Raw genomic sequence first — 26,015 nt, forward strand, 5'->3', positions numbered from 1 at the left:
TGCCCTGGAGAGACCTGGTTCCAGCACCCCCCCCCCTTCCTGCCCTCAGCCCACATGCTCCTCACCAGCAGCTTGGCATACTGCAAGTCCAGCTTGTTCAGGCAGTCCCGATAGGCACTTTGTGGGCCGGGGGAGAGCTGGCCCTGCGGGGCGGGGGGAGCAAGAAGGAAGGAAGATAAAGGCTGAGAGTTCCAGGACAGGCAGCGGAAGACACAAGGGCAGGCACATAGGACCACCCCACAACCTTCCTCCCCTTTGCACGTGAAATGGGGGGGGGGAGGCAATGTAGAGGGAGCCGCCTCTACCTGGTACCTTGGGCATTGCTAATAAAACAACCCCTGTGTTGCAAATCAAAGTCCAAACACTTGAAAAAAGGAGGCAACACGTTGGCCAATCTTGAGTGAAAAATTAGTTGCTTTAATCCGTAGTAAATCATAAGACAGCAATCCATGTAATATACTGTTTCGACTGATACTTCGTCAGTTATACAACTACAATAAATCAAACAAATATGAGTCAATGATCATGTTAAATACGCCGATAAATGATACAATATAAACAGGTCAACAGCCAGTATGAATACACATCTAAATAGTCCATATTACTTACATAATGCAGAAATTCAGGAAGATACAGCAATAAAACAAAAATACCATAATAAAATGCAACTGACAGCAGGGGTTACATATGATTATGACCCTTGCTCCGCAGGATACCCACAAACATTAGGTATGTTGCATTTTTTATTTGCATTTTATTATGGTATTTTTGTTTTCTTGCTGTATCTTCCTGAATTTCTGCATTATGTAAGTAATATGGACTATTTAGATGTGTATTCATTGACTCATATTTGTTTGATTTATTGTAGTTGTATAACTGACGAAGTATCAGTCGAAACAGTATATTACCTGGATTGCTGTCTTATGACTTACTACGGATTAAAGCAACTAATTTTTCACTCAAGATTGGCCAATGTGTTGCCTCCTTTTTTCAAGTGGTACCTTGGGCATGGCAAGCCCACCAAGTGGGGGGAGACAGGGGGAAGCTATTTGGCTTCTCATTAGACACCCCTGCCTGCAAGGTAGAGCCAAGGCAGAGGGCAAATGCTGAGAAGTAAAGGATGCGGCCCCTAGAATTTGTTTTGAACAGTGGAACTGAGCTTACAGTCCTGGTGACCAAAAGGGAAAAACCCACATTTCATATGACCTCCTACCCTCCCCAAAAACTTCCCCCCTTTCAGAGGGACAATTATGGTGGCTGCAATAATATTATTCCTGCTAACAATAGGCAACGGGGTCAGGGTCCCATTTCTGCCCCCCCCCCCAAGGCTGCGATTCTTGCATTGCAGGGGGTTGGACTAGAAGACCCAGTGCCGCGGGGAGGGCAGCTGGCAAGGGGTGGAGGCCCTCACCTCATCGGCTCTTGCCCTCTCGATCTTGGCACGGAACTCCTCGATGGACTGGTGGAGTCCGCGGTGGCTGCCCAGCTGAGACTCCACGGTGGGCAGGTCCACCCCCCACTCGGCTGTGCTGAGGCGCCGCTGGTTGTCCTCCACCCAGGCCAGCAGGTCCTGCAGGTAGCGCAGGGTGACGTCGTCCAGCTCCTGGCGCGGGCGCTGAGTGACGGGCACCGTGACCTGGGCGATGGGGGCCGACCCAGACTTCAGGCGCAGGTTGTACTCTGTGCGGATGGCAACCAGGCGCTCGTGCAGGCGGTAGACCCTGCGGGAGGAAGGGGGCAGTGAGCGGGGGAGTCGCCTGTGGGCATGTGCACATGGCGGGGGGGCAGGGGGTACCTCCTGGCAGGAGTAATGGGGTACATTCAGGGCACAATGGACTAGATGCTGGCTGTGAGCAGCCAAAGTTGCCACAAGGGGGCGCTAAGCACCTGGCCTTCCATTCTGGGGAGGGAGACACCCCTCAGCACATCATCCCCCCCCCCCAGGAGCAATCGCCCTGCACTACCACCTGCTGCCATTGGGCATAAGGGGGCGCTCTTGGCTTGTGCAGAGGAGCAGCCCAGGCAAGCATGGCCTGAGCAGAGGCACGTGGGGGCCACGGGAAGCCCCGCAGGGGCCGGAGCAGCGGCTCTGCTGACCTGCGGTACATCTGCTCCCCTTGCGGGTGGCGCCCGTCCTTGAGCGCCTGCACGTCATTGAAGAGCAGGCGGATCATGGCGTCGGCCTTGTCCAGGTCCCGCTCAATCTCCGCCGACTTCTGGGGCGCCTTCCCCGCAGCCAGCAGGCGGATGTCCTGGAGGGGGGGGGAGAAGGGGAAGCAGCTCGCCAACCAGCCCTGCAGAGCAGCCCTCCCCACGGTCCGGGGCCCAAGCAGGGGCCCAGACCACGCCCGGGGGGGGGGCGGGGGGCAGCGGGAAGGGCATCTCACCGACTGCAGCAGGGTGTCCGCCTGGTTGAGGTGCTCCTCGCAGAGACCCGACTCCATCTGCAGTTTGCTGACAATGCGCTGCAGCCGCTCCAACCTGGGGGGAGGGAAAGGCAACAGGTTAGAGCAGCAGCTGATCCGCTTGTGCCCCCACCTGTGGGCATCTCCAGCCAGCCTCCCCAACCCCACCCTCCCAGCAAAAGCAGAGCCCCGGTTGCCCACCAGCAGCTGTTGCTGATGCTGCTCCCGGCTGCCTCCCCGGCCTGACTCTGCGGTTCAAGCTGTGCCGTTTCCTGAAGAGCTCGGCGCAGATGAGTCACCAACCGTGTGTTTCCCATTAAAGCTGGGCTGGGCTGGCAGCCGGTTGGGGCGGAGGGGGGAGAGGGAGGGAGGGAGGGAGGGAGACACCCAGCCGGACTCTCGCGCTCCCTCCTCCCCCCCCCCCGGAGGGAGTGGCACCCTCTCTCTGTGCCTCCGCCCCACAGGCAGGCAGGCGGACTCAGCCAAAGGGCCCAACTGCCCAGCTACCCCGGCTGCCTCACCTCTCGAACTCGGAGCGCAGAAGCTTCTCCCGCTCCAGGATGGCCACGTGAAGCTTGCCCCACTCCTTCTCTACGTCCAGCGGGTGGTAGCCGGGAGGCACCTTCAGCTGCCCAGACTGGACAGACGGCTGCTCCAGGGCAAGGGGAAGGAGGAGAAAATGGTCACAGAAAAGGCCAATCAGCTCGGCGTCCTGCACTGCAGGGGGGCTGGACTAGATGACACATGGGGTCCCTTTCTACAACTCTATGATCCTAAGGAGCCCATGCACCTCTTCTTTCTGGCTCGAGGGGTGCTTCAAGGCTCACCCGAGACTCCAGGCCAGGAGGGGCTCGGACCCTGTGCTCACATTCCTGGGCTGACCTCCACTGCTGGCCGTTGGCAGCCAGACCCCGCCTGGTGCAGGTCCAGAGCCAGGATTGCTCCACCTCCTCCAGGGCCAAAGGGAGAGACACTGGTGAGGGTTGAACCTGGGGCCTTCTGCATGCCAAGCAGCTGTTCTGTCACTGTGCTGTTCCCCCAGGGCTTCAGAATCTGCTCACTGCCGGGAGAGGGGGACTGGCCTCTGAAGACCTAGACCTGTCCTGCCCCACTGCCCAAACAGGCCACCCTTTAAAGGATTGGCCAGGTGGCAATGCGGCCCGTACCCAGTGCTACCCCACGCATTTCTCCAAGCCTGCCCCATAGCAAGATGGGGCGGGGAGAGAAGAGCCGCTCTCACCTCCAGAGACTGGTAGATGGCCTTGGAGCGGTTCTTGTCGGCTTCCTTGGCGGGCAACTCCGTCTCCTTGAACTTCAGGAACTGGCGCCACAGGATCTGGGGTGGGGGGGAGGAAACGGGGGTCAGCAGGGGGCGAGGGCAGAGCACAGGACTCTCCAGGGATTGTGGGCGACAGCTGGCACTGCCCCTTTCCAGCACGGGAAATAGAATTAGGAGTGGATCCATCCCTTGGGGTCCCCTTAGCTCCCTATTGCCCACACTGACTGGCAGCAGTGGCTCTCTGGGGTTTCAGGTGGGGAAGGCTGAACCTGGGACCTCTTGCCTGTCCAGCAAGGGCCGCCTCTGCCATTGAGTGAGGCCTCTTCCCCACAATCCTTCTGCTCTGGCTTTCTAGTGGCTCCTTCCTTGCAGTTCCTGCCTTGCAGGGGGTTGGACTAGATGACCCCCGGGGGTCCCTTCCAACTCTACAGTCCTACGATTCTATGGCAGCCCAGGGCCAGAGAGGTATCCGGATGCTGTTGGGAGGCGCTCAGCCTGGCCCACTGGACCTCTGCCAGAGCAGCCCGTAAAACTCCCGCTCCTGGGCCTCCTTCCCCTGGGCACCCTGCCTGGGCACGCCTGCCCTAACGCTGGCAGCCGCGAGGATCCTCTCATGACCGAGGAGGAGGGAGGGCACTGCCTGCCCTTTCATCCGGTGCCAGCCAGCCACCAGGGAAGGAGGGAGGGAGCCGAGGATGGGAGGCACCGGCCCTGGCTTGACTCAGGAGACGCAGCCTGCTCCTGCAGCCCCTCTGGAGGGACAGGCTTGGAAGCAGGCGACTGGGGCATGGCCAAAGGGGGAAAGGTCATGGGGGGCATCCTGCCAGGGAGAGCAAGGTTGCGGGGGGGCAGAGCAGGGGCCAAGCGCCGTGGGGGGAGCAGGAGGGGGTGACTCGCTCACCTCAATCTCCTCGAAGCTGGAGGGAAACTTGCGCTCCTCAAAGACCAAGGTGTGGTGTCGGATCCATTGCAGGAGCAGCGTCACCACCTCGTAGTACTCCTGCCAGCGCAGCTGCAGTTCCTGGAGGGGCGAGAGGGAGGTGGCAGAGGAGGGTCCCAACCCCAAGTCCCCCAGGCCTCTTCCGCCCCCCGCCCCCCGCCCCACAAAATGCCCCCCACTCACGTTGGCCTTGACGCCGTCCACCACGTCCGGCACGCGAGGCATGGCATCGTAGAGAGAGGAGACGTAGGTGATGATGGACTTCTCGTCGGGCTGAGGGACGTCAACGTCTGGAAGCGGGCAGGAGAGCAGCCATCAGACCCCAAACGCCCTCCACAGAGGGGGCCACGCGGGGCCCACTTGGCCACCCACACAGGAGTTGCGACTCCTGTGTGGCAGGGGGTGGAGCTGAATGACGCCCGGGGTCCTCCCCAACTCCACGATTGTTCTGCATCCCTACGCACCTTCCGGGTCCAACAGCCGTGTCACTCCCAGGTCGTGGTCGGCCACCGAGAAGGCCTGCTCCAGGTTCTCCACGTTGGTCTGGCGATACACTTTGTTCATGTCAATCAGCATCGGCCTGTTGAGGGGAGAGGAGAGGGTTCGGAGCTGCGACTCCTGAATCAGACGGGGGGGCAAGCCTTTCTAGGGGCTTTCAACTTTGGGGGGGGGCCAGCGGCACATTTGGAAATCTAAGGAGCAGTGAAGGGGACACCAAAGCACACCCATTTTGACAGAAGGAAAAGTGGCAGCACTCAGGACTGCCCATCCCTAACAGGCAAAACACCCACCGTCCACAAAAGACTGAAAAGGGCAGAGAGTTCTCTATCTAGAATCATAGAATCATAGAGTTGGAAGAGACCACAAGGGCCATCCAGTCCAACCCCCTGCCAAGCAGGAAGCGCCATCAAAGCATTCCTGACATATGCCTGTCAAGCCTCTGTTTAAAGACCTCCAAAGAAGGAGACTCCACCACACTCCTTGGTAGCAAATTCCACTGCCGAACAGCTCTTACTGTCAGGAAGTTCTTCCTACTCATAGAATCATAGAATCATAGAGTTGGAAGAGACCACAAGGGCCATCCAGTCCAACCCCCTGCCAAGCAGGAAACACCATCAAAGCTTTCTTGACATATGCCTGTCAAGCCTCTGCTTAAAGACCTCCAAAGAAGGAGACTCCACCACACTCCTTGGCAGAAAGTTCCACTGTCAAACAGCTCTTACTGTCAGGAAGTTCTTCCTAATGTTTAGGTGGAATCTTCTTTCTTGTAGTTTGAATCCATTGCTCTGTGTCCGCTTCTCTGGAGCAGCAGAAAACAATCTTTCTCCCTCCTCCATATGACATCCTTTTATATATTTGAACATGGCTATCATATCACCCCTTAACCTTCTCTTCTCCAGGCTAAACATACCCAGCTCCCTAAGTCGTTCCTCATAAGGCATCGTTTCCAGGCCTGAGGAGAGCTGACTGGGGAGAGCAGGGGAGCCTTGGCGGGCACCAGGGGGGTAGCATCCCAGGCGTCGGAAGGGCTGAAGAAGTCCCACAGGAAAACAGGCATTTGGCCTCCTGGGGGGGGGTACATTTCTCCCTCTACCCTTGCGTCCAGCAGAAAACCCAAGGGAAGGATTGCGGGGGGGGGGCAATTCCCTCTTCTTGAGTCCCCAAAGGTAGGGGTGTTCAGAGCAGGGGCATGCTGAATTTAGAAGCCTGGCCCAGACCCAGACCCAACAAATTGCAGCACAGGCTGCTCAGTGCTGGGGCCAAAGTCAGGGGGGGGCAGGAGATGCCTCCGCCCCACTCAGAAGCATCTCCTGGCAGCAAGCAGCGGCAGGCAAGCGCCGGCAAGAAGCAGGAGCCCAGCCCAAGGCAGGATCACAGCTGGCTGCATCCTTCCAGGGAAGCCCCAACAATCCCAGCCAGGTGGCAAGGAGCAGGAGCCGCCACACGCCAGGCAGCAGCAGGGCACAGCAAAAACTGTGGTGCTCGGGTAAGTGAGCCAAGCCACGGGGCAAAGGGGAGGGCAAATAAAATAAAATCCTCCACTCACCCCCCCCCGCAGAGATGTGACCGTCGGCCGCAGTACAAATCCCAGCTGCGCAATCTCACGGGAAGGACCCACCCCCCCCATCACAATTAGGAGAAGGGGTGGGGGAAGAGAGTCAGGGTGGGACTGAGCACAGACCGCCTCTCTTAAGCTGGCTAAGAAGCCCCCAATTGACACCCCCCATACACAGTTACAGGAAGGAGAGGGAGGGGGGAAGCTAAGGGGAACATGGGGGGGGCTAGGAGACCCTCCTACATTTCCTGGAGCCGCAGCGTGGAATGGACAGAGTACAGGGATCCGCTGACGTTCCGGCCTCCTGCCAGCGCCCATCCTTCTTCGCCAGCCCCGTTGGAGCGCGGCAGCATCTGTGCCCGCAGCCCAGAGTCCACGGAGGGCACCTCCTCACAGACCATCACCACCCGCTCCTCCTTGGCCCGCAGGGATCCCGATCCCACCAGGCCCCGGCGCCCGGCCTGCCGCCGGCCACGCAAATGCCTGCTCATGCCCCCGTGTTCAGAGGAGAGAGTGGCAAAGGCGCCTTCTGCCTCTGGCCCCACTGCACTCCCTGCTCCAAATGGGGGGCGGATCCCTGCCCTGCTCCCAGCCACGTGGGGGAAGGTGGGGCAGGCTGGCGCCAGGCTCAGACTTGTTGCAGGTTTGCGGCATCAGGGAGGGAGGGATCCGCCATGGCCGTCCGGCCCACCCCCAGGACTGCTCTCCCAACACTCTTCCAGGCTGGGGTTGGGGCGGGGGGGAGAGATGTCCCCCACAATCCTTGGGGACCTGGAGTGGGGGCAGAAGGGGAGCACAGAAGGTGCAGAAGGACAGCAGCCCCCCACCCACCCACCCCTGCGCCTGGCGGGTGCCAATACTTCTCCCCTGCCCCAGGCTGCTTCGGAGTCAACAAGCCCAGCCAAGTGGGTGCAGGCAGCTCTCAAGGGGTGGGGAGAGGAAGGCGGTGGGGGCAGGAGGAAGAGACGGAAGGGGATCCCCCAGCAGGGCAGAGTGTGGGGCTGCAGTCCCCACAAGCAATGCCTGCGCTGCTCTGCAGGTGGGCCCAGGGCTCACCAAGAAGGAGAAGCAGCAGAGGGTGCCATTCCGCCCCTGGCAGACCACCTAGCGCCAGAGTCAGGCCGGCTGAGACTCTAGTTGCAGGGAGGGGAGGGAATGGGGGGGGCTAGGAAAAACACATGCTGGCCCCCCTCCTTTCTACTCTCAACCTTCAAGCACCTTTCTGAAGAGAAAGGAAATTTGGGGGAGCAGGAAATGCGGGGCGTGGGGGGTTTGCTTTCCCTTTCCTCCGCTGCCTCCCCAGATTTCCTTTCCCATTTCGTCCCCCTGAACCCCCCCCCCACTTCACAGCGTCTCACTTCCCCTTCTTTTCCGTCCCTCCCCCAAACCACAAAGCCACAGGGTCTCCCTCGAGGGCTGCGCTGCGTGTGAGTCATCGGACAAACAGCATTGAGACATTCAGCATATATCCTCCTTTCCTTGCATCCAGATTTCTGCTGGATTAAAACTCCCCCCTCCTGCAGACCCCCCCCTTACTTGTGGCGGTGGATGATGGCGTTGAAGAGGCGCCCGTCACGCCAACTGGTGGTGAAGTTGTCACAGCGCAAGCCCTGGTAGCCCTCCACCATCCGCTGGGACCACAGGAGCAGCTTCTCCTTGGCGGTCATGTCCTCCGACTGGCCGCTCACCTGGATGTCCGAGATCTGTGGGCGAGGGAAGGCAAGGGGTGAGTGGGGCGGGCATGGATTGGGGGCACCCAGGACCAGCATCGTTCTGCAGCAAAATCCCATGGCAGCCCCACTGCCCATTCCAAGGGGGCTGAGGAGGAGGAATGGAGCCAAACGGGCATCGGGCAGCCAAGCAGGGCAGAGGGAAGATGGGCATCAGAAGGGCTGCTCTTGCGCTCCAATCCTGCTTGTGGGTTTCCCCATTGGGGCATCTGGTTGGCCTCTGTGGGAACAGGGGGCAGGACTAGAGGGGGCCCCTCGGGTCTCATCCAGCAGGCTCTGCTGATGTCCTGATGTGGTTGGATCAAGGCAGCATCCCCGTCAGATCGATGCCCCCAAAGGATGCGTGTGCAGAGAGGGGTGCCCACTGGGTCCCCCAAGGGGCACAGGCCTCCCTCCCTTCTCCCCACGCCACCCCTCTTCTCTAGGGCACAAGCCAAGGTGGTTGCATCAGCGTCGAGCCCTGGAAAATCTGTGTGTCCTGGAGCACCGGGTGAGTCAGGCCCAGCCAGCCACAGACTCCTCTCCTGCTGCAACCACAGCCCACAGCAGCCACACCCGGAGTGCTCCTCCCCAGCAGCACCTCAGGGTGCCCCTCTCCCCCTCCCCCCCACGAGGCTCCACAAGAGGGTGGGGGACCCAAGGGCCTCTCTCCTGGGTCTCCTCTCCTTCTATGTACCCTCACTCTGCATAAAAGAATGTGGGGGGGGGAGAGGAAAGGAGGCAGAGAGGGAGGGGGCTTTCCAGCAGAGCCCTCCGTTGCACAGGGCCCCCCAGGCAATGCCTCTCCTATCCTCCCAACCGCCTACAATTCATTGATTGGTTGGTTGTTTTGCTCCAGTTCGAGGTGGCAGCGCCCGGTTCTCCCCCCGCTCATTTAATCCCCACAACCCTGAGAGGCAGGGACTGGCACAAGGTCACCCCGCGACTCAAACGCCGCTCTCCCAGGCCTTGTCTAGCCCTCCAGCCACTGCACCCCACTGCCCCTTGTGCATCTTCCATCACATGAGGGGACCCAGCCCACAAGGTGGAGCAGCTCCCTGAGCCATGGGGGGGACGGGACTGAACTGTGGGGCTTGGCCACAACTCAGCCAGGACTCTGCACTCAAACTCAAGCTTACGGATTTCCTTAACTATGTTTTCTGAGATCTGGATGGCTAACAAGCCAAGAGATGGGAGCTGTGGGGGGGGGATTCTGCACCTTCCCTTTCCCCCAGAAGACCCTCCCTGCCCTGCCTTGGCATGGAATGAATATCCCTGCCCCCCTTCTCCTGGGGGCATCTATGGGGAACTTATTCCAGAAGATTATTGTGATTTCAACTATCTCTTCCTGGCTCTGGTTATCTATGTTTTATTACTTTCTCTATCCCTTGTACAAAAAAGTCTTTGATGTGAGGTCTGTTGGCAAATAGCACCGGTCAGTAAAAGCCTTTGATGTGAGGCCTGGCTTTTTGTCTTTGATGTACAATAGCTTGTAGCTGAACCTGCCCTGGCCCTAACAGGGCACAGCATTATAAAATATCTAGTTTTTGAGCATGGCAGTGAGAAGTTGTGCATAGACTCATGGCCAGGGGGTCGTGCAAAGGAAGACTATCGGGGGGGGGGGTCACTTTGCCACTTCTTCGAGCTTCCCAGGGGCAGATTGAAGTGCTTGCTTGGTCATGTATATTTGACTTGCTGTTCAGAATAAAATCTGTAATCTCCTCACCCACTTGCGTTTGTTTTTGCTTCTGAATCTAATTTTAAAAGAACCTCAGGGGCCACCACAAGGCAGGCAGGCAGGCTCTGGCATAGCTGCGCCCAGGCCCATTTCCCACCCCTGAGCGTCCGCTCAGCATCGCCCCCCCCCCCGAGAGCAGGCTCCCCTCCCCATTCACCTGGAAGTGGAGGATGATGGTCCAAATGAGACCCAGAGTCAGCTTGGGGTTTCCGTCCGCAATGTCATCGTTCCGTATATTGACCAGCTTCACCTGGGAAATGGCACATCATGCCAATTATCGGGGGTGGGGGCTCCAGCCACCCCTCAAAGCAGGCCAGGCCAGGCCAGACTCCCTCCCTCCTTGACCCCCAGCCCATTCTCCAGGTCTGGGGTCTCACCTGCCGGTGCTTCAGGTAATCCAGGGCAATCTGCACATTCTGGAGCTTGTGGAACCGCATCCGGCCCTTTTCGCGGGGCTGTGGGGGGGGGAGAGAGGGAGGTCAGTGTCTCTGCCCTGCCAGGCTCCACCTCTGGGCACAGTGACCCCCTCCCAAGAAAAAACCCTGCCCTGGTTGAAACAAGTGGAGGATCCCAGCACAGCAGAAGGAAAGAAGGGGGAGGCCAGCCCCCAAATCCTTCCTGTCAGACACAAGTGGGAGAACAATGTCCAGGAAATGCTCCCCCCTCCATGTGTCCCCCCCCCCGCGCAGGCTGCTTCCTCTCTGCCGAACACCTTCAGGCAGCGGCCAGTGTAAAGGCTTCGGTCATCTGCCTCCCCCCCTACCCTTGCCCAGCTATGGGGCTGACACAAGGAGAAGAGGCAGGATGCAAATAAGGAGAACCCCTCTTCCCTCTTTGCAAGCGCAGATCCCCCCCCCCAGCCAAGGCCCAGCTGAAGCCAAACCTGGGGGGCTGGGGAACGGCTTGCTGGGTTCTTCATCGGCCCACCCCCTTCACTGGCCACCCTCACCCTCCCATTTAGCTCCCTGATGCCCCTAACCTGGTGGGTTTGGGGGCTCCCCTCCGCCTCCAAAATGGCCAAGAGCTCTTCCTCCACCCCTTTTGCACTTTGGGAAGCCCCCAAAAGATTGGGGCCCCCAAAAGAGCTCAGCCCCTGGGAGGTGGAACCTCTGGCTGTGGGCCAGGCAGAGCTCACCTTGGGAGAGGCGGAAGGAACATCCCTTCTGCGCCAGCAAGAGGGAGGAGAGAGGTGGGAGGTGGGGGGGGTCTCCTTGGCACCCAACCCAGCAGCTCAACCCAGGGCAGGTGTGCGGGTGGCGGGTGCAATGCCATGCGGGAAGCGACGGGGGGGGGGGCAGAGCAGAACCACTCACCAACCGCAAGTTCCGGATCACGTCGCGCTCCCTGGGCTACGGGGCGGCGGCAGGTGGGAGCCGAGCAAAGAGGGGAGCAGAGGCCAAAGGGCAGCGGTCAGAAGGCAGAGTCCCGCCCGGAGGAGAGACAAACAGAGTGGGCAGCAGAGAGAAAGACAGAAAGAGAGAGAGAGAGACCCCCGTGCAGCGCACAAGAGTTACGGTGTTAGAGCGCATAGACAGAGGGGGGGAGGCAGGGGGGGGAGCAACCAAAGACAAGAGCAGCAGGTGAGCAGCTGTTATTCCCAGGCAGGGCAGGGCAGACACCCAGCGTTGGGCTGCAAAGTTTCTGGGGCAAAATGTCGGCGACGCCTCCTAAAACTAACTCTCTGGACCTCTGGAGTTGTTAGGCGATGCTTGTGGAAGGCGGGGTGGGTGCTCTGAACCCCAAAGGGAGCCTGGGTGGGTATTGCCCCATCCCCCCATCCCTCCAAGGGGCTCCGAGGCCCTCTGCCTGCCTGTGCCCCACACTTCCTGCCACTCGCCAAGGCTTCCCTGGGCAACCCTCCTGCCTGCAAGTGGGGCACAGATGGACTGTGGGCAGAGGACTGGAAGATTTTTTTTGGGGGGAGGGGTATTTAGGAGACCACTGCAAGCAGATGAAAACATTAGCAGGATTCTAATAAGACGTGTAATGTAGCAATTACTACGGACAATATGGAGAGATGTAAAATATGGATTATGAAATAATAAGCAGCTGAAAACGTTGCCCGTAGGACCCAGGGAGAGGATGGAGGGAAGTCTGGAGATTCCAAGAATACTCTAAATATGGATATGTCATAGAATCATACAATCATAGAGTTGGAAGAGACCACAAGGGCCATCCAGTCCAACCCCCTGCCGAGCAGGAAACACCATCAAAGCATTCTTGACATATGGCTGTCAAGCCTCTGCTTAAAGACCTCCAAAGAAGGAGACTCCACCACACTCCTTGGTAGCAAATTCCACTGCCAAACAGCTCTTACTGTCAGGAAGTTCTCCCTAATGTTTAGGTGGAATCTTCTTTCTTGATATGTATTTGGTATTGTTGTATCTTTACATTTGTAAAATCAAATACAAATTACATTTTTTTTAAAAAAAAAAAGGAAGATGGGAGGGGGAGCAGCTGGGCAAGAGCAAAGCAGCACCCCCCCCCATGTTTCTCTCATTTTTTTAAAGAAAGAGCTGAACTCTCAGACTCAGGTGGGCTGCAAAATGGGAGTTGGCAGGCACAGACCACTGGATGGGGGAACATTCCCCCCCAAAAAAAAGTCTGCCTGGAAGCTGGCAACTCCAGGCTCAGCAGGGAGATGGACCCCGGGGGGAAGGGTCTGAGAGGGGGAGCCTGAGAGGGGGAGCCCCAAGCAGGAGGGCAATGGGGAGGGGGAGCAGGCAGGAGAGGGGGTGTCTAAGACACTCCAGGGGGAGGCAGAAGTAGCTGGGGTGCAGTGCAGTGTTGGGAGGTCTGGGTGGTGGGGGCCTTGTTGGCGAGACTTGCTTTCCTGCTATCTGGGGGTACAGGGGGTGCTGCCAGTCCTGGGGGGGGGGGGTCTACGTACCAGAGTGTCTCCCGAGAGCACCTCCAGGAGGGAGATGAGGTTGTGCCCATCGCGGAGGTCTTCGTAGAGGTCGTTGACGTGGCGCTGGGCCTGGAAGGGGCAAAGAGAGAGTCAGGAGCAGCAGTGGGGGCCAGCCAGCCAGCCCCCCTCCCACCCCTTTATCACCAGCAAGCAAAGGGCAAGACCCTCCCCCAACCTCTCTAGGGATCCCAGGCCCCGACCACACAGGGTGCACTGATCCCATCCCACCCTCATCCTGAAAGGAGCCTCACCCCCAGGCCTGGCCAACCTTCGCACGTTGAACCCAAAAGGAATCCCCTCTCCACTCTTAGGGGCAGTCGGCAAGTGCCCCCAAGTGGATCCCTAGTTCTGCAGACCCTCCTGGCAGCAGCCACCACCTGGGGGGAGCACAGTGCAAGGGGGGGCTGCAGTTCAGCGGCAGGGAAGCTGTGCGAGCCCCCACCCCCTGGGGAAATGGGAAAGGCCCCTGAAAGGCCAGGGAGTCACCGGTCAGCGGCCGGACTCTCCCCGAGGCACTTTGGGGTGCTTGGTTGGACAGAGAAGAAGGAAATACGGAGAGAAAGGAGGAGAGAGCAAGACAGAGCCTGGGGCACCTACCTCTGCTCGCCAGTGCTGTCGCCCGCAAGGAGGAAGAAGAAGAGGAGGAGGAGGAGGAGGAGAGGGAGAGGAGGCAGGAAGAGAGAGAAAGAGGTTAGGAAGAGGAAACAGCCCCAGAGAGAGCCCGGGGGGGTGGGGGCACAGCATGCCAAGGGACAGAACCTGCATGGTGCCTGGCACTGGTGGGTTCACACTGGCAGGGGCACCACATGGGATGGGGCATCAGGATCCCACCTGGCAGGTTTCAACCTCTCATGAGGCTGCTGGTGGCGGAGAAAAGAGGGAGCCCGGAGGAATGCGCTCAGCTTTTACTCAGAGGAGACCCATTGAAATTCATGGTCAGCTTAGCTCAGCTGGTTAGAGCATGTTGCTGATATTGCCAAGGTCTCTTCCTGCAAAGGGGGCACCCAGAAGGGGGCACCCAGAGGTGCTCCGGCAGTTGAAGCTGCTGCCGGCAGGGTTGGCAACAGGCAGGGTAAGCAAAGGGCTGGCAAGGGCCATGGGGCCTGCACCCCAAAAGGAGGAGGACAGCCCCCCAAGTGACTGTGATTCCTGCATTGCAGGGGGCTGGACTAGATGAGCCTTGGGGTCCCTCCCAGTTTGACAATCCTACAGTTCTGTGGGCGCCTCTGGCAACCGGAGTCACAGGACGGGGCGGGGGGCAGACCACACCCCAGAATCACAGAGATAATAGACCCATTCAGAAGTGAAGCAGGTTTTTTTGGGGGGGGGGTGTTCTTTCCACCACAGGGGAAGGAAATGAGGCGTGTGTCAAATCCAGAATGGGACGGTTGTCTGCCAGGGGAGTGGGGGAGGGGAGAGAAAGAGACAACCTTCAACCAGCCACCAGCCCCCCATCCTTGGGAAAGCTGGGTCTTCGCCCACCAAAAGCCCACCCCAGCCAGAGTGTCCTCAGATTTATTTAGCTGGAATATCTCTCTCTCTTGCTTTGCAGCCCTGAGAGGCTCTCAGCCTGGCCAGTCAACTCCCTGGGATTTTTTTTACCTTGATAAGGTGTTTGTTGACCCATTTGGTGAAGGTTTTCTTCTGGACCCGATCCCGTTCATCTGCAAGAGAGGAGAGGTGGACATGAGTCGAGGGGCTGGAGGGAGCCTGGCGGGGGCAGCTCAGAGAAAGTTTGGGGGCAGCCCCCACCTCCAGGAAGGAAATTGCGGAGGGGGGAGGCTGCAGCAGTCATAGCCCGAAGCACCACCAGGCCCAGGGAGGTGATTCACCCGATGCAACAGGAAGGAAATGCAAGGGTGACTCAGGCAAGCGGTGCCAGGCCCTTGCACCATCACCCGGAGCAGGCCTGGCACAAAAGCCAAGGCCACCAGCAAGAGAAAAAGAGCCCCCCCCCCCGCGTCCTGGCCACCTTGGCCCCCATGTCCATTTTGTGGATGGCCGGCCTGCCACCAGCGCAGGTCTCCCCGCCACACTCACAGAGTGAGCTGCCCCCCCCCCAGTCACTCAGACCATCAGGTCCACAGTTCAGGGTTCTGCACCCGACTCCCAAACTTTTGGAATCCACTGTCCCCTCAGCCCCATAAGCTCACGCCCAGCGCCCCCCACCCTGCCCTATAAAAAGCATTATTCGGAATATCAGTTTGCATGACCCGCGAAGGAAGATAAGAACACAATAAAATGCGAAGCAATGGCAATTAACCGCACCATTACAACTAATGAATGCAACAAAACTGATGAACTTTATCCAGTGATACCAGCTTTCCAAAGTCTGACCGTTGTCCTGTCACAGCCCCTCCTCCTCCGGCCAGCAGCACACCAGGAGCCAGGGTTGAGGGGCTTTGCTGGGCCAGAGTCCTTCCCCCTTGCCTCCAAACCAGCACCCCACGAGGGCACGCGGCCCAGAGACATTTTCGGGGGTCTCAGTGAAGTGCCACCAACAGGTCCACCTCCCGTGGGTCTAGCTAGAATCCCCGCCCAGTCACACAAGTCCATGGCTAGGGCCACATTCGTGGGCCACAGGAAGCCCAAAGCGGCCACAGCAATCAGGAGGAGTGCGCCCCCCCCCGTGACAACAATGGGGGCACCCAGGGAGAAGGGAATCCAGTTGCATAGGTGGAAATGGGAGAGAGCACCCCCAAAACCCCCACCCTCCTGGAAAGACCCTGGAGAAGAGAAGGTTAAGGGGTGATATGATAGCCATGTTCAAATATATGAAAGGATGTCATATGGAGGAGGGAGAAAGATTGTTTTCTGCTGCTCCAGAGAAGCGGACACGGAGCAATGGATTCAAACTACAAGAAAGAAGATTCCACCTAAACATTAGGAAGAACTTCCAGACAGTAAGAGCTGTTCGGCAGTGGAATTTGCTGCCAAGGAGTGTGGTGGAGTCTCCTTCTTTGGAGGTTTTTAAGCAGAGGCTTGACAGGCATATATCAAGAATGCTTTGATGGTGTTTCCTGCTTGGCAGGGGGTTGGACTGGATGGCCCTTGTGGTCTCTTCCAACTCTACGATTCTATGATTCTATGACCCTGTCCTGTAAGAGGTAGCAGAAAGAGGCCTGGCTCCTCTGCCCAAACTTGGTGTGAGCAGAGTCTGCCTCAACCCCACGGCGCCCTCTGACGGGGTGTTGGACTAGATGACCCCTGAGGTCCCTTGCCACTCACTCCACAGTTCTCCGACTCTAAGACAGGAGGCAGGATTCTCTGGGGAGGTGGGGGGTGGGGTCTTGCCAGGGAACAGGACGCCACCTGGGCCAACAATCTAGCTAAGGGGTCCCTGGGTGCCCCTCTCTGCCCCCAGGGGACCCCTCGGCCACCCCCTGGAGCCTGGGCCTGGTGCCCTGCCTCAGCCCCCATGTGACCGGTTGCCATGGCTTCCAGGCCAGACCAGGGGCTTGGCTTGTTGTGTCTCGCTCCCTTCCTCCTCCTGCAGGCTGGGATTTGCCCAGCAGAAGCCGAGCAGCCAGGAGCCCTGGAAGCACAAGGCCTGCCCCTCCCCCTCCCCACCCCGACAGGGAATGCGCAGGGAGTGCCTGGCCAGCAACCCACCCCAAGGCCTCATGGGCTGCCCCCCACTTCTGGCTGGCAACCCACAGCCTTTGCCCCACGGCATCCTAAGGGGCTGGGCAAGGAAGCCCCGGCTACACAGAAGGGGCGGCGGCTCTCCTAGAATATTCACCCACACCCACACACCTGGTGGAGAGTCAACAGGCGCAGATCTGCAGAGGGGCGGAAAGCCTAACCTGTGGAATTTTTGCCTGTTAAAGGCGCAGGGGCCCCACTGAAAGGTGGCAAGCCCACCCAAGTCTGACAGCAAAAAAGCAGCCCCTCCTCAAGGGGGGCACACGCGGCACAGCCACCCCAGGAGACCCAGCTGTGCCAACACCGAGGGGCTCAGAAAAAGCAGCCAGCTGACTGAGAGACGGGGATCAGAGGCCAAGCCCAGGGACCCCCTGGAGTGCCTTTCAGGAGCACCTCACCAGCACCCCAGGACCCCAAGCCCATGTGAGGGAGGGCACCTGCAGGAGCAGAGCTGCCCTACCACGCGGTGCATGCGCAGGAAGACGCAAACACACAGCCTGGCAGCAGCCACAACCCTTCCTGGACCTTCATTCTAGCCACAGCCTCCCACTTCCCCATAGCACAGGCCCCGCTGTGCTGTGCCCAGAGGAAGGAAGGAAGGAAGGAAGCTGTGGGGAAACACAAAATGCAAAATGCCCCACCCATCGCCACCTCTGTCCCAGGTGGGGCAGCATTAACCCCTAAAGCACACCCACCCAGTACCTTTCTTGCCCTCTGATGCCCTGAGGACCGCCTTGTACAGGTTCTCCTCCGAGTTGCTCTGGTCTGCCAGCCCTGGGGAGGTGGGGGGCCCATTGGCCGCCTCTCGGCTGCGCAACCTCTGCCGGGACATGGTGGGGGCAGCGGCTGTGGGCACGGGCTCCGGGCACAAGGCGCTGAACCAAACAGACTCGGCTCCTGGCAGCATCTAGATGCTGCCGCCAGCAACTGCCGGAGCCCTGCCCAGGCCGGGATGGGCCCTAAGCGCCTCCCCTGAGCCCTGCCCACTCCTCTCTCCATGGGAGGGAGCTGGGCTTCCCCTGCTCTGCTCTGCCCAGCCCAGCCGGGCAGGAAACCTCAGCTCTGCCCAGAGGGCTTCCTGCAAACTTAACCGCTTCCTGGCCAGCCTGCATCAGAGGCCTGGATGAAGAGTTCCCCTTGCAAATAAAGGACCCAGGGGATCAGGCCCCCTCTGCTCCACTCCTAGTTGTGCTTCCACAATCAACACAGAGGGGAAACACAGCGCTCCTCTTTCTAGCCAGAGTATACCCAAAGGAAGAGCTTCTTCCACCACTTTCATTCATGGTCCCTTTTGAGACTCCCAGCCAGCTCCACTCCCTGATCTGATGCAGGCAGGCCAACAAAATCACAGAACTGTAGAGTTGGAAGGGAGCCCAGGGGCCATCTAGTCCAACCCCCTGCGATGCCAGAATCACAGCTAAATAATCCAGGGCAGGTGGTCATCCCATCCAGTTCTGAAAGCCTCCAATGAAGGGACGTCCAGCACCTCTCCAGGTTGTCTGTTCCACTGAAGGCAGGAGCGGGGGAAAGGCTCAGGGTGGGCAGTGTGTTGTGGTCTGGGTTCGAATTGCCACTCACTGGGTAGCCTTGGGGGAAACCCTTCTCTCTGGCTAGCCTACCTCACAGGGCTGGTGTGGAGATAAAACGAGGTGCTGCCCCCAAGTGACTTGCAGAAAGGGCACCACGTGGGCCAGCCAGAGCCTGGGGTGTGGCCAGGTCTTCCTAGCACCCAGGGAAGAAGGTTGCTGCCAGCAGACTCGGAGGAAAAGCAGGGCTCCCAGTGCCCATGAGGCAATAGGTGCCCCCCACACACACTCCCCTGCTGCTCTCTCACAGGGCCACTCAGCCCAACCTTCACTGGCAGCCATCCTGACAGTCCTCCTCATGCTGGAAGCGTGGGCACAGCATTGGAGCTTGCCCGGGGGAAGGCACCAGGCTGGCACGAGGCTGGGCTGTGACTCACCCGGCTGGTGGGACAACGCCCAACTAATGGCCACAGGGCTGCAGGAGTGTTCGTGTGCCAACCCTCCCAAGGGCCCCTCCGCTCACACTGGGAAGCACCCTGTCAGGTGCGGGCAGGGAGGAGGGGGCAGGGCTAGGGGAAGGAGAAGGAACCCCATGCACACCTCAGGGGCCGGGGGGGGGAGCAGCACCTTCATCCTCCTGTTCCTATGGCTTCCCAGTGGCTCCTCAGATTCCCCCCCCCTTGAGGGAAGAGTCTGCAAAAGGCCACTGGGTGCCACCCCACCTCGCCAACGGTGCAGCTGGGAGCAAAGAGACACCCAGGGCAAAGTCTGCTGCTCCAGTGGCTGTTCCCCCACCCCACCCCCCCGGCCCCAGGAGCACATTCCAGGGCAGCCAGGCCCAGGCCCCGCCTGGCTGCCCAGAAGCAGAACTGGGCTGGGTCCCAGCACACCCGAGGAATGTGCAGCACAACAGTTTCGAAACCACAGAGAAGTTCCAGCTGCTGCCGCCGCCACAGCCACAACATCTGGGCCAGCGGCCTGCACTCTGACGCCAGAGGACATGGGGGCGCTGCTCACATCCTGCCCTGGTGCCAAGGCCCACACTGAGTCACACCACCACCAGCAGCAGCAGCCCATAGGCAGGGGACACAGTGGCTAAGGAATTGAGAGGGAGAGAGAGAAAGGCTCTCCTGGGGGGCAAAAGAGGAAACAGGCAGGAGGCAGTTACCGTAGTTGTTTGCGCTCCTCCTCCCTGTGGTTCCTTCCACCCCACAGCTGCCCCTCCCTGGGCAAACGCCAGGAGAAGGGCGGGCAGAACAAACAAGGCCTCAGGGGGAGCTGGGAACAGGCCCAGCCCCCAGCCAGGGACACCAGCTCCTCCATCAGGACATTTTGGGGCCCCTCCTTCACTCTCAAACAGGACGCAGGGCAGCCTACACACAAACACACACACAAGTGTGGCACATGGAGAAATCAGGGGACTTTTGGCTCAAGGCCTTCATCCCCTTTGGACCAGCACTGGGGTTGAGGCTCTCCAAGAAGCTTCCACAGAAGAGCATCAGAATCTGACCAGAGGCCCCGGAGGGAATCAGAGTGGCAACAGATCCCCCAAGAGTAATCTATTCCAGCCTCCTGCAAATGCAGGAACCACAGATAAAGAAAGAATGTAACTTTTGCTTATAAGCCTCCAAGAAAAGAGAGTCTGGCCACTCAGGAGCCCGGTCCCATTCTGCCCCTGGACCTGCAGGCATCGCTTGCAGAGAGCGCCTTATCTTCCTCCACAAAATCTCTTAAAGCCATTGTGCCCTGAGGGAGCAGATTCCAGGGGGTTAACTATGCGCCTTCCAGGTGAGCTGACGCGCCAGGTGACTCAGGGCTCCAGGTGAGAGCACCCCTTGCCGGATCCTTCCGGTGCTGAGCAGTTGCTGCACTTGTGGGGCAAATCTTTGCATGCAGCAGCCTCGCCCCGCAGCCACCTGCACAGGTGAGCCATCCCTGGTACAACTCACACGAAATGTAACCGGCTGTAATCTTGCATAAATAAAAGTATGCAATATTATTTACTGTATTACTGTATTATACTGTATTCAACAGAAATCTGTCCTAAAAAACAACAGGAAAGAGCAGACGAGTCAGTGGATCAGAACACACTCTAATCAGTTCCTGGATCAGGTCCAAATGTGTCTGTTCATCAGGTCCATGTCATCCACAAGGAGAGTTGTTCTTGTTCCACAGCATCCTTTCACCAAGTCTGAGACAGGGATTTCCAGAATATTAACCTTGTTTCGCCGTCCTGGGCTTTATCAGTAGTGCAAGTCTGCTTTTTTTCCTGTTGTTTTTTATGACTTATTTCTGTTGAAATCTATAATATCACACAGTGAATAATATACTTTATTTATGCAAGATTACAGCCGGTTACGTTTCGTGTGGGTTTTGAGCATGCTCTATGTAACCAAAGGTTTGATGTTGTTTTGCTAAATCCCTGGCACAGCAGCAGGTACCTGCCCCGAGGAGCTTACATTCTAAACGGAAAGAATGGTCCTCCCTTCCCCTTGCCTCTCCATCCTCTGCACCCTCCTGTATGTTTTAGATCGCAAGCTCCTCAGGGCAGGAAGTCTGCAAAGGGCTGGCTGTACCGACTCTATTTCTTTCTGAAACCAAGTTACTAGTGCTGAGGAGGTCCACACCCAGCCATGAGCAGAAACTGAGGAATTTATGCAAATTTGCCAAAGGACTGGGATGCTGTTGGCAGGGACCCCGGCTCCTCCTTCCCCTTTGCTGCCAGGTGAGCCTGCCAAGGGCGGGAGGGGCTCCCTCCTCCCCAGCCGACAGAAGCTTGACCAGGAACATTTTCCAGGCAGGACACCAGGCCGGCCGCTGCTTCCTCTGGGCTTCGTGCCCACCAGAGGGAAGGAGGGATGGGGAAACTTTGATTCATAGTCTTCTAATGCAGCCTTGTAATTAAAAATGGCTCCCAGGAGCTGAGCCCCCCCCTCCAGACACAGACCACCCCAAACACATGGGGGACTTGGGAGAGAAGAAGCGGCATTTGCTTCAAGGAGCTCAAGAATGACCAGTTTGTTTTGCTGTTCGCTACGTTTTGAAAAACAATAAACACACTCGCATACTGTATAGAGATTTATTTTAAGACTTCCATTCGCCCGCGACTCCTCTGCCTCCCACCCGCGTGGCAAGGGCCCCTTAGGAGGTGCCAATCCAGGCACAGAGATGGGGCAGCCCCACGAGAGGCGGAAAGCGCCCCCGGCGGTTCCAGCTGAGGAGACTCTGATCAACCGCGCTCCCTCCACGCGCTCCCTGGGCTCTGGCCGGCAGCGGCGCTGGCAAAGAGCTCTGAAGGGTCGGGAGCGCGCACTCAGCCAGGACTCCCTCCCTTGCGAGGGAGCACGCGTGCGCGTGCTGGTTGCTATGGAGACGGGAGGCGGAGACAGCTCGTTCCGCGCCCCCTTTAACCCTCGGCTCCCCGCGGCTGAGAACGAGGAGGACCGAGACTGGACGGCGCGGACCCTTGGCAGGAGGGAGGGGTGCAGCTGCTGCCTGGCAGTGCCCGCCTCCCACCGCTCGCTCGCTCGCTCGCAGCCACGCACCCACCTACCTACGCAGCAGAGCTGGCTGTAGAGAAGGCGCTGGCGGTAGCACTCGGGGGCGCTGAGCCACTCCGAGGCGCCCAGTAGCACCTCCCGCTTGTAGGCGAAGTAGGCGCTCACCGAGGACTCCGCGCTCCCGCCGAGGGTGCTGCTGCTGCTGCTGCTACGGGAAGCCATGGCGACGCGCTCTGGCTCCTTCCCGCCCTGCCGACTCGAAGGCTCCGGCAGCAGGAAGCGCCCCGCCCCGCGCCCGCCCCTCGCCACCAGGCCCGGCTGCCAGAGATGCGCACCGCCGACGGCCCAGGCCGAGCCCCGCGCCCGGGTCCGGGGGCCAGGCGAGCGGGCACGACGGCCGGAGCCGTTCCCAGCGGGCTAGGGAGGCTGCCTGTTCTCCAGGCGAAGGAAGGCACAGGGTGGGACTGGGAAAGAGGAGCCCAGAGGCCGTCTAGTCTAACCCTAACCTCGATCTGGGCCACTGCGCACACAAACGCCCCCAGGCGCACACGGCAGGCGCACGCTCTGCCAGCAGCAGAGCAGACCACCACTGCCGTGGGACGTGCAAAACTAACACCACAAGCTCTGGGAAAGGGCGCGCCAGTTCCAGTGCTGTTTTCAGTGTGCATTTGATACCGGACTTCCTCTAGTAATCATCTCATAGAACCGCAGAGTTGGGAGGAACCACGGGGGTCATCTAGTCCAACCCCTCGCAAGGCAGGAAACGTTTTTGTCCACGACCCTGAGAGTAAGCGTCTCACACTCTACTGACTGAGCCATCCCAAGCCAGTCCCGTTCAAAGAATTTTATGCTCTTAACTTTGCAGCATTAAATGAGTATTCGACCCTTTATTTTCCTCTGCAAGGTCTTGTTGCGAAATTATTAAAATAACAGCTTAGTTTCCTGTTAATTGTGTTGCTTTGCAGGTATACTTTCTATTTGTTTTCCTTCTATAACGTTTGGTTCGATGTTTCCATGCAGTTTGTAAACCGCTTTGAGGTTTGCCGCCGACTTACAAACAGAGAGCGATATAGAAACGAAACGAGCAAGCAAGCAAGAATCATTAACCAGGCTCTTTCCGCAGACTGCCAGGAACTGCCAGGCGGGCACCAAGCCAGGCGTTGGCCTCCGAGCGGGGAGCAGGCCGCCTCAGCAGCCCTCGGCTCGGAGGATGCCACCAGAGCCACCCTCCGGGGCGCGGGGAGAAGGCCCGGCAGCGGCAGCTCCGTAGCTCCGGCAAGCTGGGCGCTGCGGGACCCGAGCCAGCCGGTCCCCGAGGGAGCGAGCGAGCGAGGGAAGCCCCGCTGGCCGCCGAGGGAGAGCCCGGCAGAAACCGCGCGGGGACTCCGCTCGCACGTCGCCCTCTCGTCACCAGCGCCTTGGCCGGGCGCCTGGCGAGGGAGCCGGCGACGCCCAAGGCTCCCTCCCACCCAAGTCCCACCCAGACGCCTCTCCTCCTTATCCAGCTCTCCAAAGCCGGGCAGGGGGCAGGAGGGGTCTCGCTCTGTCCTGCCCACGAGCGGGAGCCCCCGGGACACGGTGGGGGGCCGTGCCCCGACTACCCCATGGGCCTCCCTGCGCAGGGCAAGGCCTGCCAGCCTGGCTATCTGGCCTCTCTCCCCCTGCGTGACCCCCGGCTCCCACGTGCGCGGCTGCGCGGGACAGATAAGGCCGCGCGCGGCTGCGAAAGGGCGCGATAAGCGCAGGGGGGTTGCTTTTTACCCTGCAGGCATCCCGGGAGGGCAGCTGCGGCCCCCAGGGGGCTCCCTGGCCCCTGAGTCACGCTGGGAAATTTTCAGGGCCAGCCTAGTTCCCAGGGTCTGGGCGGGGTAGGGGGCAGCAGCAGGATTCCGCTGCCCCCCCTTCCTTCCCCACGGAGCAGAGGGACAATTGAGTCACTTGGCATAATCAGAACCAGATTCCTGCACCAGAACAGCAATCCCCCCCTTTTCTGGCACAGCAGGGCGGGAAGCTGGAAAAAATGAATAAGGACATTGGAGACGCAGAAGGCGTCTGGGACAGGAAGAGCACGCAGGCGGGCGGCCTTTACCGCTCACCAAAGCAGCGCCACACACACACCGCCCCGCCAACGTCCGCTCTTTGCACATGCTCAGAGGTGCCCTTTCATGCTGCACACGCACGAACACGCGGCACTGACTGTCCCAGCCTTGAGGTCTGACTTCCTTCGGCCGCTCCCCAACAAAAAGCATCCCTCTCAAAGAGAGAAAAAGACCTGGGGGGCATGGAAGTTGTGGGGGAGGAGATGGGTGGGTGCTGCTCCTGAAACTGCGGAGGAAAAGAGGAACCCCCTCCTAGCACAAAGGGTGTGAGCAGAGCCCACACAGCAGCACAAGCACAGGGGGCATGGCTGCCCACTCTGCTCCCACCCCACAGGGCTTGGAAGAGCAGGCTCTCCGGTGAGAAACCCACAAGCAGAGGGTCTCACCATTATCCCCTAGGTGGCCGCTAGGGGGCTCCACAACCCCTCCAGACAGGTCCAGCGAGGGCGCCCCACAATCCCACCTGCCTTTTGCTCATATCATCTGCCTGCCAGTGTCTAGGTCAGTGTTTTTCAACCTTTTTGGGGCAAAGGCACACTTCTTTCATGAAACAAATCACGAGGCACATCACCATTAGAAAATGTTAAAAAAATTAACTCTGTGCCTATATTGACTATATATAAAGTAATTCTCCCACGGCACACCAGGCAACATCTCGCGGCACACTAGTGTGCCGCGGAACAGTGGTTGAAAAACACTGGTCTAGGTGGTTGTTTGTCCCTTGTTTTTATTCTCGTTTTTAATATTTGTTTTCTGTAAGTCACTTTGAGGTTCACCTTGGCAGGGGGAACTCCACTAATAAATATTATTAATAATGCCACGTCACCAGCCTAGAGAAAAGTGGGTCTCCCCCCCCACCCCGTGGGGTCAGAGAGCACAAGCGAGCAAAGCACCAGCCTCAGGACCAACAAATATCAGAATATGGGCCCCACTCAGCACCAGCCCCTGGGAGAAGGGGATGCTGGACCAGAAGGGCCTTTGGCAGCTCTTACCAGGGGGAACCAGCAAGCAGGAACCCCCTCCGTGGGTCCCAGCAACTGGGGTGCTAGCAGAGGACAGAGCAGAGCCATCAGGGAAAAGAGCCATCATAACCCTCTCTGGCTATTTGTCCCATCCTCTTTTATGGCCATCCCAGTGGGGGGCCATCCCTGCCTCCCGGGGAGGGGGGGGGAGCAAATTCCACACTTTAATTCTTCACTGATTCTCAGCTTCACTGAATGCCCACAAGTCTCCAGGTATTTCCAGCGGGAGAGTGGAATCCCGGAGACTGTGAGGTGCTCCCACTGCCTGGCCAGATGACAGTCCCCCGCCCCGCCCCCCACCCTGCCTCTTCCCCACCTGCACTTCCCCACAGCAGTCTGGTGTGTGGTCTGGTGAGGGAGAAACAGCCCCATTAGCAGCAGCAGCCACCGTAACCAGGCCTCTTATTTGGTTTCCAGGATAAACAGCCGCCCTCGGCGCTCACCAGCTTGCAGACAGAAGCTGCGCCATCTAAAAATAGACCCAAGCCAGAACTGGGTGGGGCAGCCCCTCCCAGCTTGCCTTGCCCCACAGGGCCCCCACCGGCACAGGGGCAAGACACCCCCTGGAACGCCAGCAGCCCTGTCTGGAGTCCAGAGGTGACCTCCACGGCAGCCAAGAATCTGGACACACCCTGGAAGCTGATGCGTCCTGGCAGGTGCGACCTTGACAAGGTGGGGGGGGAGGGCAGCGGCAGCCCCCCCCCCCAAGAGCAAGCCTGGCAAGGGGCCAAGGACAGCCACATAGGGAGGGAGGCAGGTGGCAAACAGCAAAAAGCGGAAGGTTTCTGCCCAGAAACAGGCTGCAACCCAACAGAGATTAGCAGAATCAGCAGGGAACCCAGAGGCATGCCTCCCCCCCCCCACACACTCACCCCTCCCCAGGCCCGCCGGCTTCATTGCCCAAGCTGTCCTTCGCCCTCCACCTGCCAAAAAACCCCATTCCCTCCCCTGCTTTGTCAGCTCCTGCTCCACCAAAATGATCAGGGGACTGAAGCAGAAACACAGAAAGGGGCCCCAAACACTCTAGGTGCTGCTCTCCCTCTGCACACACTGAGACACCCCCCTCCCCAAAGTGCTGTAAGTAGATAAGGTAAAGGTAAAGGGACCCCTGACCATTAGGTCCAGTCGTGACCGACTCTGGGGTTGCATGCTCATCTCGCTCTATTGGCCGAGGGAGCCGGCGTA

At 59.1% G+C, this 26,015-nt stretch overlaps 1 protein-coding gene across 23 annotated transcripts in view; it reads right to left on the reverse strand.

The window, feature by feature from the left end:
- PLEC (plectin) overlaps positions 1-26,015 on the reverse strand; it is a 116,690-nt gene that overhangs the window by 24,356 nt on the left and 66,319 nt on the right. For 10 of the 23 annotated variants that reach the window (XM_035124576.2, XM_035124579.2, XM_035124581.2 and 7 more), the window contains 15 exons: positions 14,641-14,702; positions 13,636-13,650; positions 13,018-13,107; positions 10,505-10,582; positions 10,285-10,377; positions 8,217-8,383; positions 5,089-5,204; positions 4,808-4,914; positions 4,586-4,705; positions 3,646-3,741; positions 2,927-3,054; positions 2,388-2,481; positions 2,098-2,252; positions 1,412-1,721; positions 66-143 (listed from right to left, as the gene is read on the reverse strand). In XM_035124576.2, coding sequence (XP_034980467.2) covers positions 66-143; positions 1,412-1,721; positions 2,098-2,252; positions 2,388-2,481; positions 2,927-3,054; positions 3,646-3,741; positions 4,586-4,705; positions 4,808-4,914; positions 5,089-5,204; positions 8,217-8,383; positions 10,285-10,377; positions 10,505-10,582; positions 13,018-13,107; positions 13,636-13,650; positions 14,641-14,702 — 1,709 coding nt within the window. Of the gene's footprint in view, positions 1-65; positions 144-1,411; positions 1,722-2,097; positions 2,253-2,387; positions 2,482-2,926; positions 3,055-3,645; positions 3,742-4,585; positions 4,706-4,807; positions 4,915-5,088; positions 5,205-8,216; positions 8,384-10,284; positions 10,378-10,504; positions 10,583-13,017; positions 13,108-13,635; positions 13,651-14,640; positions 14,703-17,385; positions 18,203-21,762; positions 21,962-26,015 lie in introns of those variants that run through there. The other 13 variants (XM_035124578.2, XM_060278200.1, XM_035124591.2 and 10 more) reach the window with 5 other exon arrangements.

This window comes from Zootoca vivipara, chromosome 8 (genome assembly GCF_963506605.1).
Source record: "Zootoca vivipara chromosome 8, rZooViv1.1, whole genome shotgun sequence".
Lineage (NCBI taxonomy): Eukaryota > Metazoa > Chordata > Lepidosauria > Squamata > Lacertidae > Zootoca > Zootoca vivipara.